Genomic DNA, 19,715 nt, shown 5'->3' on the forward strand with positions numbered 1-19,715 from the left:
TATCTATTTTATAGATGAGACTATGGAGGCTTAGAGAAGTTAAAAAAATTATCAGTGTTTACAAACTTAGGAAATAGAGGGCCCAAAAATTGAACTTAGACTTGCTCTTTCGTTCATTTAACAAAAGTTTGCTGAAGAATAGATCACCTGAACAAAATCAGGCACTGTTTGGAAGAAGGAAGTGGGGAGTGGAATGGAAGGGGGTTAAGCAACCAACCATGTCCACTTTATCCTGGGCACTGTGGAGAATGAGTTGGAAGGTGACGAGAGAGGATTGGAGAGACTAGGTAGGAGGCTGTGGAAGTAGTTCAGGTGAGAGATGATGTTGACTTCAGCCAACGGGGTAGCACTGGAGACGAGGAACCTGGATGGACTATAGATATACTTTGCAGGTGGAGCTCAATGGGTGGTGGGAGGAGGGGTGAAGCAGGGGTAGCCCCTTATTTCTTACTCCGAGCAACACAGCGAACTGGGATGGGGAACACGAGAATGGATCTGTGGAGTGAGGGGAAGAACTCCTTCTAATCTCAAGTCTGACACCCTTAACCATTATTAATATTCTCACTAATTATTATTGTGAATATAAAAGAGATTTACAGTTCATGGCCGCTATGAACTATAAAGTATCTAGAAAGCTTAATGGAAAAGTCAGCTTGTTCCTTCCCATGAAAAAAATGGCAAAAAGGAAAAGTCTGATGTAGGCCGTATCATAATTCTTAGTTTTTAAAGAAAGTACCTAGGGCAAGGATTGAGATTTTATTTGAATTTTGTGAGATCTGGACTTTAATCCCTATAATATCGTGAAATGAATTTGAGGGGAAAAAAAAAAACACTGGAAGATAATTTGCCAGAAAGCTAACATTATTTCAGGTGATTGAATCGACTCATGTATATATTTTTTTCTTTCTGCGTGTTATATTTTTCAGATTTTCTAAAATGATTATATATTACTTTTATAGCTAGTAAATTAAAAATTCAAGAAAAACTAATTTATAAAGTTACATTTGCTATGTCTATATAGTCTATGGGAGTAAGTTCTGAGAACCACTCAAATTGTAACCCTCAGTCAAGGCAATTAAAACCAATCAAAATGCTGATATGACTGACAGAGACCTTAAAATATGTGTCCTTCTAACTGCTCCCTATGTGATGCAGTCCCAGTCAGAATGGACTGGAGTTCAGTATGGGACCTGACCAGTAGGGTGGTCAGTGTTGGGAAAACTGTGAAGGCTGAGGAGTTCAAGGTTTTCTCGATTTCCTTCATTTGAAGTATTTCTTCCAAGTATAAATATTTTTAAATTGCCTATACCTTTTGCCACCCCACATCTTAAGGTTAGATACTCATAAGATTCTTTCAGAAATTCTCTTAGCCACTCCTGACCTTTGCCTCTTTTCCTTTCTTTCAGGGTCAATGATTGTATCTTACGGGTGAACGAGGTGGATGTGTCAGAGGTTTCCCACAGTAAAGCAGTGGAAGCGCTCAAAGAAGCAGGGTCTATCGTTCGGCTGTACGTGCGTAGAAGACGACCCATTTTGGAGACTGTTGTGGAAATCAAGCTGTTCAAAGGGCCTAAAGGTAATAGACACATAAATAACTCACAATAGAACACCAGTGACAACCTATTTGGCTAAAGATTATGCCATAACCCATCTATGTAGTCCATTCTTTTATTGTCTGACATTCAGCGCTTACCATGAGTTTTGAAATCCTATGATAATGGTAGGTTTTTACGTAGAGTAAAAGAAACCAATACTGTAAATATGAACTCAGAGAAGGAAAGGATAGATTTCTGAAGAAATTTTCTTATAAACAACAACAACCATCTACATTTTTCTATAAATTTTTAATCTTACCGGATCATCATGACTTAGCCGGCATGTTAATACTTTCTAACTTTTCAAATGTAAATGGTAACCTCCCTCCTTTAGTAAAATAGTAATGTGAAAAATAATAATTGGAATAGCCTATCCTGAAATAACAATTATTATATTTTTATGACACTTGTGATTTGTTTTGATTTGATAATACTCATCTGTTGTATTCAAGTACTGTGTAGCATTTTATACTTGCAATAGTCAAAATAAGTTAAAATTTATTTTTCTGAAATGTTCACAAATCTCTTGAGGTAATTGCAGTTACCCTGGGGAATCACATAAACAGTAAGATGAATCATTATATTAATTTTTAAGAATAGTCCTTTGAGCTCTGCTCTTCAGAATGATGACATTTAATATTAACAGTATCTCAAATATTTTTAAAAAATCAAATAATTGGCTTGAGTATTTTAAATATTTTAAAAGATATTGACTACAGAGTCACTATACTCTTCTAGTAAATTATTTCTCTTTCCCTTAAAATCTGTGTAATCTCTAATGCTATATGTGATTTACAAATAAGCACACCACCTTCTCTGCGAGGTAGTGGTGGGTGGTATTTAAGATCTCAGACCCAAAAGTCAGGCGGGACTGAGTTTAAAAGCCTGGTTCAGCCACTTACTAGCAGAGTGACGTTGGTTAGGCCAACCCCCTTATTAAATGGGGATCATAATGGTAGCATCCCATTGGGCTTATGAGAATTAAACATTTAACTAATAGCTGGCAAGTGGTGAGCAGAAAAGCTTGCTGGTTGAGTGCAGACTCCAGAGCCAAAGTGCCTAAATTGGAATCCTAGCTCTGCAGCTCACTAGCTGTTTGACCTTGGGCAAATTGCTTAACCTCTCTGAGCCTTACTTTTCTTATCTACAAAATGCAGGTAATAATAGCACTTGCCCCTAGAAATCTTGTGAGGATTAGACGAGTCAATATACATAAGGTGCTTAGAATAATGGCTGGCACAAGTTGACAACAAGTATTAACTATATAGTATATACGTGTTATCTGTAGTTTGCTCCATATACTTTGAGCCTTTGCTACAATTGTTTGGTAATCTAATAAAGTAATCAAGGATCCCTCGTGAGTTAAATTCAAATGCATTAAAATCACATAATTAATTCTGGGGGAGGTAGGCGGGAAGAAAAGAAAGCATTTCCATACCACAATGTCTGGTGATATGAAAGAAAAGACCTTCTATCCTACACATGTACTAAAATCATATTTGCCATGTGCTTTAAAGTTAAACCAAATGAGCATCCCACTACTTTGATTAAAAAGATATACTGTATATAAATAACGTAGATATTTCTACAATTCAATTAACAGCAATTATTCAGCACAGCCTTAAGGCACGTACTAGTTGAAAGCACTCAGCAAAGCATTACCATCCATTAGGAGGTCATCAGTGCTGAGTCACTCGACCTCCAGCTGCTCAGCAGAGCACTTAAAGGTTCGAGGGAATCGATAGCCAAAACTCCAAAATTTTATCATTTTGGGGGGATCTCTATCTTTGGTATTAGGGCCCTAGCTGGTTTACTTCTGTCTGAACTATATTCTCCTTGGAGCCAGGAGTGGGGCAGGAATTTCCCCGGGACAAAGAGAGTGAGACGTGGGGACCGGTGAGCATTAATCGACCAGGAATACCCAGGCACTAACCCAATGAAAGTATGCAGCATATGGGTGATGGGCTTTTCTTTTGGTTTATTTATTTATTTATTTTTTAACATCTTTATTGGAGTATAATTGCTTTGCAATGGTGTGTTAGTTTCTGCTTTATAACAAAGTGAGTCAGTTATACATACACATATGTTCCCATACCTCTTCCTTCTTGCGTCTCCCTCCCTCCCACCCTCCCTATACCACCCCTCTAGTTGGTCACAAAGCACCGAGCTGACGGGTGATGGGCTTTTTCTACTGGGGAAAGGAGAACCAGGAAACTGGTAGAGCTAATTTTACATCCCTGAAAGCAGGCTCCTGCCAAATTCCTGTAGAGGGCTGTAGGCCTATTGGTCCTGTTGGGATTATGTTGAGTCAGTCATACTTTTTTGTACTGTCACCATACAAAGACCACTGATAGGGATTTGTTTCTCTATATAGAGCTTATTGATTTACAGAGCAAGGAACTGTTTTAGTCATTGTTTAAATCCTTGATGCCTTTCCCTGTGCCTTGAACGCAGGACGTGCTGAATCAGAGTAAATTGGATGCTACACTAAATCTGATGATACCTTGCGGTCTTAACCTCCCTTGGCACCTTTATTCTTTATTTTTGAATGATGATATATATTTTTTTTAATTTCTGTCAATGTTTAACTCATGCCATGGAAACTCTTATGCAGTGGAGACAATGAAGATGAATCAGATGTGCTTCTAATGGGAGAATCAGAAAGTTGTAATGGGAGAGAGAGAGACATAAAGCCAACTCACTTTAATGCTAGACAGAATGAAATCAGCTCTGTGGTTGAACTTGAGCCATGATTCCAATTGAACAAAGAGGAAGAAGTGATTCATCTTAATCAGGAGATCCAAAATGCTCCAGAGAATTTAAAATGTAATATGTGCTTTCAGACCCTTATCTTCCCTTCACTGAGCATGTGGGCATTCTCAATAGTAAATATCAGCACTCTCGCCAACTGGGCTAACTAGCCTCAATTATGAGTGTATAATGCAGAGCTAACTGAATGTGGTCATTAATTTAGTCCTTCAGTGATTCAACAAATGTTTATGAAGTATTTATTGTGGACTTGACACAGACCCAGACAATGAGGACTCACAAAGAAAACAGAGGGAATTCTTGCTCAAGAAGATTATGGTCTGATGTAGAAAACACCTATGATATAAATTGGGAAACATGCTATGAATGAGCATAAATGATTAAGGAGGCACGGATTAAATAGTGGGTCAAAGAAGACTTCCCTGAGGAAGTGCCACTTAAGCTAAACTTTGAAATACAAGTAAAATTAGAAGTTGGCTGGACAAAGAGTGGAGGAGAGTATCCAGACAGAAGTAAAAAGCATGTGTGTATGAAGGCCCCAGTGTAGGAAAGATCTTCATACCTTCCAGGAGCTGAAAGAAGTCAGTTGTGATTGAAGTTTAATGACAAGATAGTGAATGACACGATATGATATTGTCAAGGTGAGCAGGGACCAGATCATGTACAGCTTCGTTGACCATATTTACAGATTTGTTATTTTATTTCAAGTGCAATGGGAAGTTCTAGAAACATGTTCAGCATGTGATATGGTCAAATTTGTTGTTTTTAGAAGATCACTCAGCTGCTGTAAAGAAAATGCATTGAAGGGGGGCAAGAGTGGGAACAGAGATCAGTTAGCGGACACTTGGAGAAGGTAGAGAAGAATGGATGGTGAAGATATAAGTGATGCCACTTATTGGTAATCTAGATGTGGGGTATGTCCAAGGTTGAGGCCCTTGGACATACTCTAATTGGTCCTTCTAATAGAGCAATCTAATGGATTGGGGTGCCATTTGTGAGGTGGGGAAGGCTGTGGAGGAACCCGTATGGGAACTCTACTGGACATGTTGAGAAGACTGTGCATATTCTGAAAAGGAGGCAGAACTGGAAAACATCTGTCTGAAAACCCTGTTAATACTTTGAATTTTTCCCATTTTTTTATCAAATATCTGGAATTGGGGAAATACCTGAATGATTGACTTTCTCACTTTTACCAATAGTCTTTAATATAAAAATCATGAATATGGCTACTTTAGCTATTTTGAACAGTTATAAACATTTAATAGATCTATCTGATAGACATTCTTAATGCCCCAGACCATTTTTGTTTGGGGATTATTTTTGGTTTTGTTTATTTGTTTTTACATGGGACAGAAGGTAAACAGTGTTACTCCTTTTTGTTATATAGGTGCAATGTTAAGGGATTCCTTAAAAAAATAATTTGTGGTAGAATTAAATTTACAGTTTTCCAATTTACACCCTTATGTTTATTCCACCTATTGTACAAATCACGAATTCTGAGATGATCTTTGATGTATGTGATTTGTCTGTATAGCAGTACTAGCCTTCCCAATATTCAATTAGAATCATCTGGCTAATGATTTATAGCCATGTATTTCAGTAAGGGATATTTGGGTGATATGCACTACCGATTTAGAATGTCTCTTCTTAACAATATATAAAAATTTCCCGGGCTTCCCTGGTGGCGCAGTGGTTGAGAGTCCGCCTGATGGTGCAGGGGACACGGGTTCGGGCCCCGGTCCGGAAAGATCCCACATGCCGCGGAGCAGCTAGGCACGTGAGCCATGGCCGCTGAGCCTGCGCATCCGGAGCCTGTGCTCCGCAACGGGAGAGGCCACAACAGTGAGAGGCCTGCGTACCGGAAAAAAAAAAAAAAAAATTTCCCTAACCTCACAGTTATAGATTTGGTCATTGCAAGCAGCTGGGGTGTCTGTGTGCAGGCAGTCAGTTGAGAAAAAAATGGCTAATCATGTATAGGAAGTTGTGATTAGGCAAATCCATTTAGACTTGCCAAACAACCAAAAATATGAGAGGAAGAGAATCTGAAGTGTGCATGTGGTTTCCCAGGAAATAGGTTTATAATAAAAGTCTTTCCAGTGACTTTCCCAAGGACACTTTAAGTCGTAATTTCTCAGGAACTAGATAAGTAAACACTTGTAGACTGTTGGTTTCTGTGGCCTAAGCCAAAGAAGCCTAAACCTATATAAGAAATGAGATGCCTTCTAAAATGTTCTTGCTGCTTACAGGTAATATAGCTAGTTGAAGGCCAAGTTCTAGAACGGAAATATTAAGGCCATAGCATTGTTAAATTCAAAGGTAGACTTTATTTAACCACCTTATTTTTTATTTTATTTTATTTATTTATTTATTTATTTATTTATTTATTTATTTATTTATTTTTGCGGTACGCGGGCCTCTCCCATCGTGGAGCACAGGCTCCAGACACGCAGGCTCAGCGGCCGTGGCTCACGGGCCCAGCCGCTCCGTGGCATGTGGGATCTTCCCGGACCGGGGCACGAACCCGTGTCCCCTGCATCGGCAGGCGGACCCTCAACCACTGCACCACCAGGGAAGCCCTAACCACCTTATTTTTTAATAAAAACTCAAAGAGTTGTAAATTTTGTCTAGCAAAAAATTTCACCAATTCTACATTATTTTTGAAAATGTTTTTAAACATCTTCAGTTTTAATTTCTTCATAGTTATATACATTTTTTCAGTTATAAAAGTCTGTAACAGTGCGAACTGCTAATGCAGTGAAGAATGCTCTCAGCTTTGCACAAGAAGTAAAAATAACTATAAAACACACTGACTGTAAAAGTCACTATACTAATGACCATTTATAATGTGTATAATTCAACCACTAGAGAAGCCACATATGTAGTGATGAAGTTCCTGGACGTCTCTCTAAGTAGGTATGAAAACTAGAGTAAGTATCTTAACCTCTTTGTGCCTCACCTTCCTCGTCTGCAAAGTAGATGGAATTTGAGTATCTAATTCATAAGGTTATTTTCAGGATAATAATTGTAAATTCTCAATACATATTTAATTATTTTTACTCTTTTTATTATCATAATTGACTAAAAGTTGAATAAAGAAAAGCAGCAAAGCACATACTCATTCTGGTGCTTTAAAGTGCTTCCCATAGTATTTTACACAATCTAGTCCTTTACTAAGTATTAATATTTCTTGGATTAAAGACTTGAAAGTTAATTAAAAGTTTTTAATATTAAGCAATTTCTGATGAAGCCAATATATATTTTCATGCATTGACTCAGATTTCTGCATGTATACACACACACACACATATATTTTTAATATATTGGTATTGGCATCTGTATGTGCACATATATAGTATGTTCAGCTGTGTTGTTCTCTCTAGCTCTATATAAATTTATTTCTAATAGGTCTGAGTTACAATGTGGTATATGAATCTGTGTTTTATGGAAATGTGCATATATGTCTGTTTGTATTTTTCCTTAGTTTTCCTAGTTTGGGCATAGATTTCAGTAGCCTCCATGTGTAGAAATATCTCCAAGCATGTTGAAAACTGACCTCATGATGAGTCCTCAGGGTCAGCGTCCACCGCCTGTCCTCCACCAGTACAATCTGCTCTTCCTTCTGTCCTCTCCATTTATGTTCAAGATTGTCCCACTCATCCAAATTAAAAAGTTCAAAGTCCTTTTCTTTTGATTCTTCTCTCTTCTTTGCCACCTTTATTAAATCAGGCATGATGTCCTTTGGAAACTACCTCCAACATAACTAGTCTTCTCTTTAAAATCTCCACCACCATTACTGTGGTGTTCATATCTTCATTATGTCTTGTCTGATCTAGTAATAGACTCCATTGCCAATCCCTCCCTTCCATTCCCACACACTTCTAGATCAATCTTCCAAAAATTGCAGCTCTGTTCATCGTTCTGCCCTGCTCAAAAGTCTCTAGTGGTTCTTCCCTGGCACTAGGTAAAAATCTAAATTTCTTGTTACAGTATTTCACACCCTCTATGATCTCCCTCTCCAGCAACAAAATTTGATTTCAGCCTTTTCTTCTCTCTTCTCTCATTCATCCGTCTTCTTATCCAGGTAAGCTGGACTATGCACAATTTCTTAAACACATGCCATACTTTCCTGCCTCTAAGCCTTTGTTTGTCCTGTTCCCACCTTTGGAATGCATTTCCTTACCACTGTGATCACTACCTTTTGGCATCATATCCATCCCCAGGAGCCAAGCCAGTTCAATTCTATCTCCTCCACAAAGCTATTACTAGTCAATCCAATCAGAAGCAGCCTTTCACTTCTAAGAGCTTCTAAAATACTTCATTTCTTCCTCTTCTGTTCATTTTCTTGTTACCGGACCATCCAAGTAACCTTAGCACATAGAAAAGATAGATATCTACAGCCCAAATTAAGGAGATAAACACTTAAGACACTGAGTTTATGATCTCTACCCTGGCCTGTGCTAAATTTGAAGCATTTAATGAACATTTAAAAGGGAAGTACAAGCCCTAGGTTTAGTCTGCAACCAAACTCTGTGTCACAGGTGGGAGGAATTGGGGTGGAGAGATGGAGTAGAGTCCAAGACAGATCGTGCTCATCACTCATCAGTTTGGCAGGGGGAAAAAGCAAGGGCCAAGATGGAAGCTGAATGATTTTACTGCCAGGAGGAGTTCCTTATGAGGCAAACCCTTGCATGGACCCCTTACAGAAACTATCCATTCAAAAGATTGGGATAAACAGTATTTGAAGCATCTAGCACTTTGCTTAACAGGCCAAGTAATCAAAAACCAATTTCTAGATTATTGAGGATTTTTATTTTATTTTTTCTTAATAGCCTACATAACAGATTTATTGTCCAGCCTGGTTAAATATCAACTTAGCATGCCTCTGATATTACAGACAATTTCTCAAGTATCTAACTGGAATGAAGTTTACGACTTGTCTCGATATCTGCATACTCAACTCTTTTCTCTCATCTGTCCTCCTTCTTCCATCTGTTCTGGTCTTTTTTCTCTCTGACACTAACATGGCCAGAGTAAACTTTCTCAGAGTTGATATGAGAAACTCAACTGGCAGTTTTCAGAGATGGTCATTTGGTAAATTAACCATTTCACAACTTGATTTTTGGTATATAGACCTAGAGCTACAGGTATTGAGTATATAACAAGTGCTCGATCAACATTCGATTGAGCTAAGATTTTAATTGAAAATTGAGTGTACCATCCTTACAGCATAATACAGAGACTGCCTGCACTGAAATTCTTCTTTTTATCCCATCTGTCCATGGATAATTTTGCTGACGGCATTCTATAGCAAGTTGTACAACTACCACCTGACCACGATAACTTGGGAATGTTTAGGTTAGCAAAGTTTTCAGTTGTCCAGAATTCAGCTCTTCATACCCAAATGGATCACCAGACCACTGGGTAAAAACTGAACACAACAGTTATGCAGTGATTTTGATTGCTGGCATCCAACCATTTACTGCATCAAGGGACGCCATACGTTTCCCCTTTCTTGCCATGGGGTAAATTATGATGTATATTCATTTTTCAATGCACATATAAATGTGTCTCTGAATGCAAGGCACTGTTTACTCTTTATTCAGGCCCCTGTCCCGGGCTCTGAGTTCTACGTGGTAGGTAGACCTCTTTGTGGTGAAGGGCCTTTCTGAATAATGGTTTGACAGTTTTTCTTTCCTTTTCTTTTCTTTTTTAAACCAGAGGGAGTTTTATTTTTTATTTATTTATTTATTTTTGGCTGCTTTGGCTCTTTACTGCTGTGCGCGGGGCTTTCTCTAGTTGCCGCAAGTGGGGACGACTCTTCCTTGCAGTGCATGGCCGTCTCATTGCGGTGGCTTCTCTCATTGCCGAGCACAGGCTCTAGGCGCACGGGCTTCAGTGGTTGTGGCTCACGGGCTCAGTTGTTGTGGCACACGGGCCCAGTTGCTCTGCAGCATGTGGGATCCTCCTGGACCAGGGATTGAACCCGTGTCCCCTGCATCAGCAGGCGGATTCTTAACCACCGTGCCACCAGGGAAGTCTCAATGGTTCTTAATAAGCACAAATAGCAATTCCGCTGTTTGGCATGAGATCTCAAAATACTACATTTTCCTTTTAGTGATAAATTTTTTTCAGTCCTTTTGAATTACCCAAATTGTTCTCTTGGAGGAAACAGGGATCTGCTTGAGTGCATGTGTAGTGCAACGTTTTACTGAAATACAATATTCAGAGTCTAAAAGAAAATGCCTAATTACGTGTTAAGCCAGGGAAATAGTCTTCTTGGAAATAAATTGTGACTAAATCACCACTCTCTGATCTCCCAAAGAACAAATACTTTTTTTTTTAATAATTGGACAAAGGACAACATATTTGATGAGTTCACCTTGTTCCCAGGCGCTTTCTGTAGAATTTCTTTAATATGTACATGGTTAGTTTCTGATCATTTCTGGATAAATGAGATGTACTTGTGGGTTGGGAGGCTCTTTCTCTAAGCTGATATTTAGTCCGTCTTTGTAATGGCATCCGTAAAAAAAAAAAAAACTCTCTCCTGAGCCTTGTAGCAAGTGCTTTATTCATGAAGAAACAAACTACAAATATTTCTGCTATCGTTCCCACTGTTCTGTACATTATAACATCATAGGAGTGTAAAAACAACTAATTATATTTACTAAATCATTTTGGAAATTAAGGAATGATGCCCCACCTCTCATTTGCCCTTTGAGGTTAACACTTGGCCATTGTTTCTTTTCTTACTTCTTTTTTTGTTTAAAGCTAGTTCAGGAATTTTAACAGAATTTATGATCAATGGCTTTTTGAAAGTCAAAATTATTTTTTACCATGAAAACTTCAGATATAAAAAAATGCCTTGTACTAGATGTAGTTTGGTTTATTGACATTCAAAAGTTTTATAATTCACGTAGAAAACACTGTTTACCTAGCTGTGAATATTTGCTCAGGTAAATACTTACTTGTATAGCATTTTTTTCAATTTTTTTTAGTAAAGTATACTTGACTTATAATACTTTGTTAGATTCAGGTATACAGCAAAGTGATTCAGTTACTTTTTTCTGATTATATTCCATTATAGGTTATTATACAATATTGAATATAATTCCCAGGGCTATACAGTAAATCTTTGTTGCTTGTCTATTTTATGATATCTGTTAATCCCATACTCCTAATTTATCCCCCTTCCGCCTCCCCTTTGGAAACCATAAATTTGTTTTCTATGTCTGTGAAACTGTTTCTGTTTTGTATGTAGATGCATTTGTATGTATACTATTTTTAAAAGTTTTAAAAGTAAATGTGTTGCGGTGGTAAATACTATGACTATAAATCTTTCCAATTTAGGATCAGCAACAAAGCAATTCCATGAAAAGATTTTAGGATATGGACAGCATCTAAGTGTTTAAACCCTTGTTTTACCTAACTGTTAAATGGGCATATTAAGTAGCCTTGGTTATTGTGAGCATTTAATGAGATACCTGATACATCTCAGTGCCCAATAATTTTAAAGTGTTCTCCTTCCTTGTTTATATTTTTAAGAAGCAAATATGTGCAGAAAATAATCCTCCATTCACTCAAGAAATATTCTATTTCAAAAACATTTATTAAACCAGGTATTCTAAGTGCTAAATCAAAGCAGTGACAATAAATAAAGATTGTTGGCTTTTCTCTCAAGTACCTTCCTAGAAAACTGTCATTCACCTAGACTGAAATAATGCAGTCCTTTTCTGCTAGCTGGCACTGACTTCATGCTAAATTCATCACGGTCCCCTAACTAAATCCATTTTGGTTCCCCAGCTCATCAACCAGTGTACATTAAATTCTTCTTCTCTGGAACATTGAGATCCAATAAAACTAAAGATTGCAGTATTTTTTATTCATGGACCATGACTCTGAATGCCATTACCTGTCAGTCAGAAGTCTTGTACTACTACACGGACTTTGTCTCTGAACGTAATTCAATTGCAGCGAGATAGACACATCATCCCTTACAGAAAAGTTAATAGGAAAGATTTAAAAAAAAAAATCTCTGCTTTTAATACCCATAGAGAAAGCCAACTTAGGAATTTTTAAACATGGAATATGTTATGGGCTAGCCAATTATGAGATCCCACCAAAAATCCACTGTAAGTAGGAAATTTTCACAATAAAGGTGATATTAGGAAAGGTTGAGAATTTTCAGTCAAGGCTAAACAGAGAGCAGATGAAAAGACAACGCTCAGAATGGGAGAAAATATTTGCAAATGAAGCAACTGACAAAGGATTAATCTCCAAAATTTACAAGCAGCTCAATATCAAAAAAACAAACAACCCAATCCAAAAATGGGCAGAAGACCTAAATAGACATTTCTCCAAAGAAGATATACAGATTGCCAACAAACACATGAAAGGATGCTCAACATCACTAATTATTAGAGAAATGCAAATCAAAACTACAATGAGGTATCACCTCATACCAGTCAGAATGGCCATCATCAAAAAAATCTTTAAACAATAAATGCTGGAGAGGGTGTGGAGAAAAGGGAACCCTCTTGCACTGTTGGTGGGAATGTAAATTGATACAGCCACTGTGGAGAATAGTATGGAGGTTCCTTAAAAAACTAAAAATAGAGCTACCATATGACCCAGCAATCCCACTGCTGGCCATATACCCTGAGAAAACCATAATTCAAAAAGAGTCATGTACCACAATGTTCATTGCAGCTCTATTTGCAATAGCCAGGACACGGAAGCAACCTAAGTGTCCATCAACAGATGAATGGATAAAGAAGATGTGGCACATATATACAATGGAATATTACTCAGCCACAAAAAGAAACAAAATTGAGTTATTTGTAGTGAGGTGGATGGACCTGGAGACTGTCATACAGAGTGAAGTAAGTCAGAAAGAGGAAGACAAATACCGTATGCTAACACATATATATGGAATCTAAAACAAAAATAAAAGGTTCTGATGAACCTAGGGGCAAGACAGGAATAAAGATGCAGACGTAGAGAATGGACTTGAGGACATTGGGGAGGAGGAAGGGTAAGCTTGGATGAAGTGAGAGAGTGGCATGGACATATATACACTACCAAATGTACAACAGATAGCTAGTGCGAAGCAGCCGCATAGCACAGGGAGATCAGTTCGGTGCTTTGTGACCACCTAGAGGGGTGGGATAGGGAGGGTGGGAGGGAGATGCAAGAGGGAGGAGATATGGGGATGTATGTATATGTATAGCTGATTCACTTTGTTATACAGCAGAAACTGACACACCATTGTAAAGCAATTATACTCCAATAAAGATGTTAAATAATAATAATAAATAAATAAAAAGAGAGCAGTTACGAAGAGGGAAGAGTAAAAATAACAAAGGAAACAAACGAGGCACATTTTTCTAGGCGAGTCAGTGCCTTACAGTCCTGAATGAAGACATACATAGTTTGTTCAGTCTAGCACATTAGTCTTAGGAGGAAAGAGTTCAGCAGTTGCTTCCCAGGAACCTAAAGTATTCATTGAGTATTCATGAGTAGTTGAATCATACGGGAAAATTTAGCCTTCACAGATCAATTCATTTGAATAAACTGTGGTACCAGTTTTTAAAAATCATGATAATTTCGATGTCCAAGCATTCCTATTTATCAAATATTCTAATCTCTCAAAATACACACATTCACTCATGTGTTTAGTAAAATATTAATCGACTACCTCTTGACTGTGGGACTGAAAGTTGGAGATAGAGACCCAGTGTGCCCTTGAGGGAGACAGTGGTCCCAGCCTAGTGTGTGAAATGTACATATACATATACATAGACAATAACAAATACCATCTGATAAATATAAATATAGGCTTTTGTGAGGAAGTCTTGACCAAGACTTCAGCTTCTACTTTAATGCTCTGGGAAGAAATAGCTTTTCAGCACTGGTGATAGCTATTCACTTGGGAGACTGCCCCAATCATTGGATTTTTTTCCCTATAATTGAGCTGAAAGTTGGAGTTTTTTGAAATTGTCCATCAGTTTTATTTCTGCCCTTTCCAGCTATGATGACAACTCTTCATAGAAGAGCCCTTCATACATTTGTAGGCTACTGTCAATTCTCCTCTTAGGCCTCTCTCCTTTAGACTAAGGAATCCCAGTTTATTAACCATTCTGGATAGAGTGTGATTTTCAGACCCTTTATTTTACCGTTTCCATACTATTAATTTTTTCAAGTTTGGCAATATCCTACCCAAATAACAATACACAGAGTTACGTAGAGAGATCCACTGATATGCTTGTAAGTGCAGACCATGGTGAATAGAGTTCTTTATGTGAACTCCATACTCTGATTATTTAATATAATATAAAATTGTGTTAACGTTGTTTTTAAGACTCTTTTTGTTGGTTCATATCAAGATTATAGACAGTTAAATACTTCATATGAATCACTGGCTATCAGATATATTACGCTCTATTTTAGAATAATTGACTTTTAATGTAAATTTATAAATTGATATTTATCTCTATTAAATATAATATTGTTAAACTGAGCTTAACATCCAGAGCTATTGATATCATTCTTTTTTTTATTAAGAACATTCACATTGTGTTTTATTTATTTCTTTTTCTTTTTTTTATTTATTTTTGGCTGTGATGGGTCTTTGTTTTTGCACGCAAGTTTTCTCTAGTTGCGGCAAGGGGGGGTTACTCTTCATTGCAGTGCACGGGCTTCTCATTGTGGTGGCTTCTCTTCTTGTGGAGCATGGGCTTCTAGGCACACAGGCTTCAGTAGTTGTGGCACATGGGCTCAGTAGTTGTGGCTCGCAGGCTGTAGAGTGCAGGCTCAGTAGTTGTGGCGCACAGGCTTCGTTGCTCCATGGCATGTGGGATCTTCCCGGACCAGGGCTCAAACCCATGTCCCCTGCATTGGCAGGCAGATTCCTAACCACTGTGCCACCAGGGAAGTCCCGATATCATTCTTAATAGTAATTCAACCATTCCTCATATTAGCCACCCTTTCCTCATTTGTGTCGATTACAGATGACCTGAAGGTAAACAGATGGAATTCTTAGAAACAGGATTTGGCAGGGATGCATGTTGCCCAGCACACGTACATATGAAATGAATCCCACAGTTATAAGGAAAGACTAAATACTGAACCAATAGAAAGATAAAGATAAAAATAATGCTTATAGGCAAAGTTTTCCACCAAGCAGACTATATGCTACTAAAGAACTGGCTTCCAGGTTATGAGAGCAGACTAATCTTATCTGCTTATAGGAATTCTCTCCTTCAATAACTCTCAAAATAAACATAAGGAAAATCAGTAACAACAACAAATGTATGCTAACAGTGATGAAAGAAGGCATGAAGCACAACTCAATGCAATATACTCAAAAACTGTGATGAAGGAAAGAAACAGTAGCAGAGAGGTTTAGAAAGGCTCAGGTGCTACCACACTCCCATTCCCCTCCTGAAACTGTGTTGGTAATTGGCAAAATCCTGAGACTTCTTTCTCACTGATACCACTAAATCTTGGAAAAGAGGACACTGAGCTGGTAGTCTTATCTTTTTCAGAGTAGTTGAACTCACTGTTGGGAGAATCCAACATGGAGAAAGTAAGCAGCAGTGTTGATCTCCTCTAATGGAAATTAAGGTTCTGTAGCTGCATCTTGAATTAGAGAAATTACCCAACTAGATGCATCTTGATTTAGGACATTAAACAAGATTCTCAAAAGACAGCAGAATTTGGGTGTTCTAAGAAAAATGACACACTTGACTACAGCCTCTACTGACCTCTCCCCCAACTCATTCCTCAGCTATTGCCTCAGGTGCAGAAAGTCATTAGAATACAAAATACCCAGACCCCCATACTATAACTTAAAGGAAAAGCAAAATGAGTATATGTACAAAGGAAAAGAGTAAACTAGTCACGGGTACTATATCAGAGCAAAGTGTCTGATTGAGCTGCCCAAGATGAGCAGGATGAAAAAACTTCAGTAACCTCTAAACATACCACAATCAAATAGTTTTAAATCATATAGTTTTAAGCCAAAGGAAGTCATCCAAAAATTATTTCAAGCAATTAAAGAATTGAGAAAGGTAGCTAGGTATAAAATTAATATATAGAAATCAATAGCATAATGAATATATATGCACGTCTATGAACACAGTAACCAACTAAAAGATATAATAAAAGAAAGTATATCATTTATAGTAGCAACAAAAATTATAAATACTTAAGAATAAATGAGTGAGATTTATATAAAAGTAACTAAAAGACCATTAAAGGGCATACAAAAAGGGAACTCTATAATGTGTCATTGGAAAGAAAGATGTGGCATCAAAAATTGTCAATTTTCACTTTTTCACTGAAGATTTAAAGCAAAACTACCACTGAAAAAAAATTTAAGCAAGAAAAGTTTATTCTAAAGTTTATATGGAAAAAATTAATAAGCGAGAGTAGCCAAGAAAATTCAGAAAAATAATGTAAACGAGACAGGTCTTAGCCTATCAGACATTAAAATATTATGAAGCTATAATGAAAAAGTGAAAAGATATATCAAAGTAAAGGACTAAAAAAAATCATAAGTAGACAAGAAACATAAGAGAAATTTAGTATATGATAAAGATGGCATTTTGAATAAGTGGGAAAAGATAAATGGTTTAATAAGTCATATGTGGAAAATTGTGCATCTATCTATCTTAAAAAAGTCTCTACATAACCTAAACCCAAATAAGTTAACAATCAAATTTGTATTTTATTTTGTTTAAGAAATAAAAATATACAACTATAAAGATAGAGATGGGTAAATTGAACTATATTAAAATTCAGAACTTTTGTTCATTACAAGAGAATAGAAAAGGAAGCCATAGAGTGGAGATGTTCCCAATAAATCTATCAGACAGTTGTATAATGCTTTACCTTACTCATAATGAAAGACTGCAAGTTGAAAGTACAAGATACATTTTTCACCTATCAGATTGTCCACATTCAAAAAATGTGACAATGCACTGTGTTGGCAAGTGTGGTTAAAAAGGCTTCCTCATATATTGCTCCTTTATATTGGAGAGCAATGTTAAAATACCTCTAACTTTTTAAATGCTCAAACTATATTGATTCTAGTTCAAATGCCACTATCGTGATTCTACTTCTAGGAATTCAACCTGTAAATGAACTTGCATAGGTGTGAAATAAAGTTAATTGCATAAATGTGTCTAGAATTTTTAAAAAATTACAAAGGAAGAATGGCTACAAAAATTTCAGTATATCCATGTAATACTATTCCACTGTTAAAAAAAAATAATCATAAGGAGTCCTATATGTACTAATAGGGAACAAAATCTCATATATGTTGTAAAACCATATACATGATGCAGACAATATACATAATGTTTTATCATTTGTTTAAAGGAGAGATGAATATAAATAATATGCTTGTATACACAAAAATCATTTCTAGAAAAATAACTGGTAACAGTGGTTGCTCCAGAGAGAAAAACTGTGTGAGAGGAAAACTTACTTTTTTACTGTGTATTCTTTGTACCTTTCGGATTTCCTGTCATATACATATAGCATATTTTTAAATAACCAAAAAAAAATGTTTTTTTAAGAAAACACAGAAAGTTGAGAAATGGAAAGATGAGCAAAAATACAAAAAGGAAAATAGGTTTGGCAATATTAATACCAGCAAAATAGAATTCACACTTTAGAAAGTGCACATTTTTCTGGTTATAAAAAGTAAATAATACTCTGTACAATGAAATGATAACCAGTCATAAAAATAACTTAATATTAACATTTATAAATCCAGAAGTGTTAAAATGCATCAAGAAATGGAAAGAAACACCACTTGATATATACCGTGAAAGATGCTTTACTAGGAAGAGAAATGCTGAGTAGATTTAGCTCAATTCATTCAACGAACATCTAATTTAATATCTCTCACCATGGACCACGGAATGTAGAAAGGTGTAAGACTTTCCTCTCTTCTTCAATTTCCATGATATAATTATTAGAGCCTTTAAAAGTACAATCCTTCAGTCAGAACTGTCTTGAACTGAGTTTTTCCACATTTAAATCAGTATGCCAAATAAACAATCTGAGCATCTCACTTGAACCAGGGTGGATCAAAACTATTGTTTTCCCTGTCTGTCAAACCTACTCTTTTCTCATAAAAAGAAAGTAGGCTTTTTTTTTTATGGAACTTGTCTTCAGAAGCTTCAACTGTTTTTTCTTTGATATTCTATTTTTTCCCAGGTGTTTGCACTTTGATTTTCTAATGAATTGAAGCAGCGTGCGGCTCTTTGTTTAAGGAGAGAGATGTTAGAACAAAAGGTGCATCATTTTCAGAAGTTTCTTTCCCCTATGCCTAAATTTAAAATCAAATTGGTATTTTTCTCTTTTGCTGAAGAGGAAGCTAACCCTTTGAGACTCTGCACTGACATTAACTAATAAAAGAATCTTTTAGGTCTACTATCATATGGATTTCCTCACTGCTCTAAATAGCACAGCAGTGTATTCATTTGCTTGATTATATGTCACATACCATTTCCATCCTAGATTGTCACTGGCAACAAGCACTTTAGATGGCCCCAGCAAGACTGGTACTGATCATTTCCTCATGGTTCCATTAGATCTGGCTTCAGAAGGGTTATACTTTGGATGAGTGCTTGCAAAACAAAATATGACAGTTGAGTGTTTGGCAACTCACCAACTGGTTGATGAAATTGAATTGCTCCCTTCTGCATTTTTCCTTCAGCACTTGGAAATTAGTCTCTGTTCATTCACAGAAGGAGCTGTGACCTTCACAATGAGGAATCATGCCTGGTTACTTTGCTCATTGACTTAGTTGATACAGTTCCTCATTGCTGTAATTCACAACTTTTAAAAATTAACTGGGACTTTCTTTTGGAACTTTTCTCAAGAAAACTCTTGCAATTTAAGAAAACTAGAAAAAACGAAAATTATTCTAGACATTAATTATAAATTCAATATAATTTCTCAGGAATAAAACCCAACTGTTAAGAAGAGTACCAGGGAAGATGGAATAGTAAATTGTGAAAGCTTCAGCTTTACTCCTACTCCTACTCCATTTGTATTCACAATGGCTTTGAGTTAATATCAGTAACAGGATTAGATGGGACGTCTGTTAGAGTGGAACATTTGAGCCATTAGACAATGTTTTAAAAAATCATTTGAGGCTTCTGGCTTATTTTTTCTACCTTGGTTCTCAAATCCTAGAAATAATACTTCATTTTCATGAGGAATATCAGATATTTTCCCAGTTTGGGTTTTGGTTTTCCAATAATATGCTCTCAAAATTTATCTGTGAAGATATATAAGTTTAGGGAAGGAAACTGTAGAGGTTTTCAAACCTTTTCT

General features: G+C 36.7%; 1 protein-coding gene across 11 annotated transcripts in view; it reads left to right on the plus strand.

Moving 5' to 3' along the window:
* DLG2 (discs large MAGUK scaffold protein 2) overlaps positions 1-19,715 on the plus strand; it is a 2,048,212-nt gene that overhangs the window by 1,463,057 nt on the left and 565,440 nt on the right. For all 11 annotated transcript variants that reach the window (XM_032641314.1, XM_032641323.1, XM_032641315.1 and 8 more), the window contains one exon: positions 1,407-1,576. In XM_032641314.1, the coding sequence (XP_032497205.1) occupies positions 1,407-1,576 (170 nt within the window). The remainder of the gene's footprint in view (positions 1-1,406; positions 1,577-19,715) is intronic.

Source organism: Phocoena sinus, chromosome 8, assembly GCF_008692025.1.
Source record: "Phocoena sinus isolate mPhoSin1 chromosome 8, mPhoSin1.pri, whole genome shotgun sequence".
NCBI lineage: Eukaryota > Metazoa > Chordata > Mammalia > Artiodactyla > Phocoenidae > Phocoena > Phocoena sinus.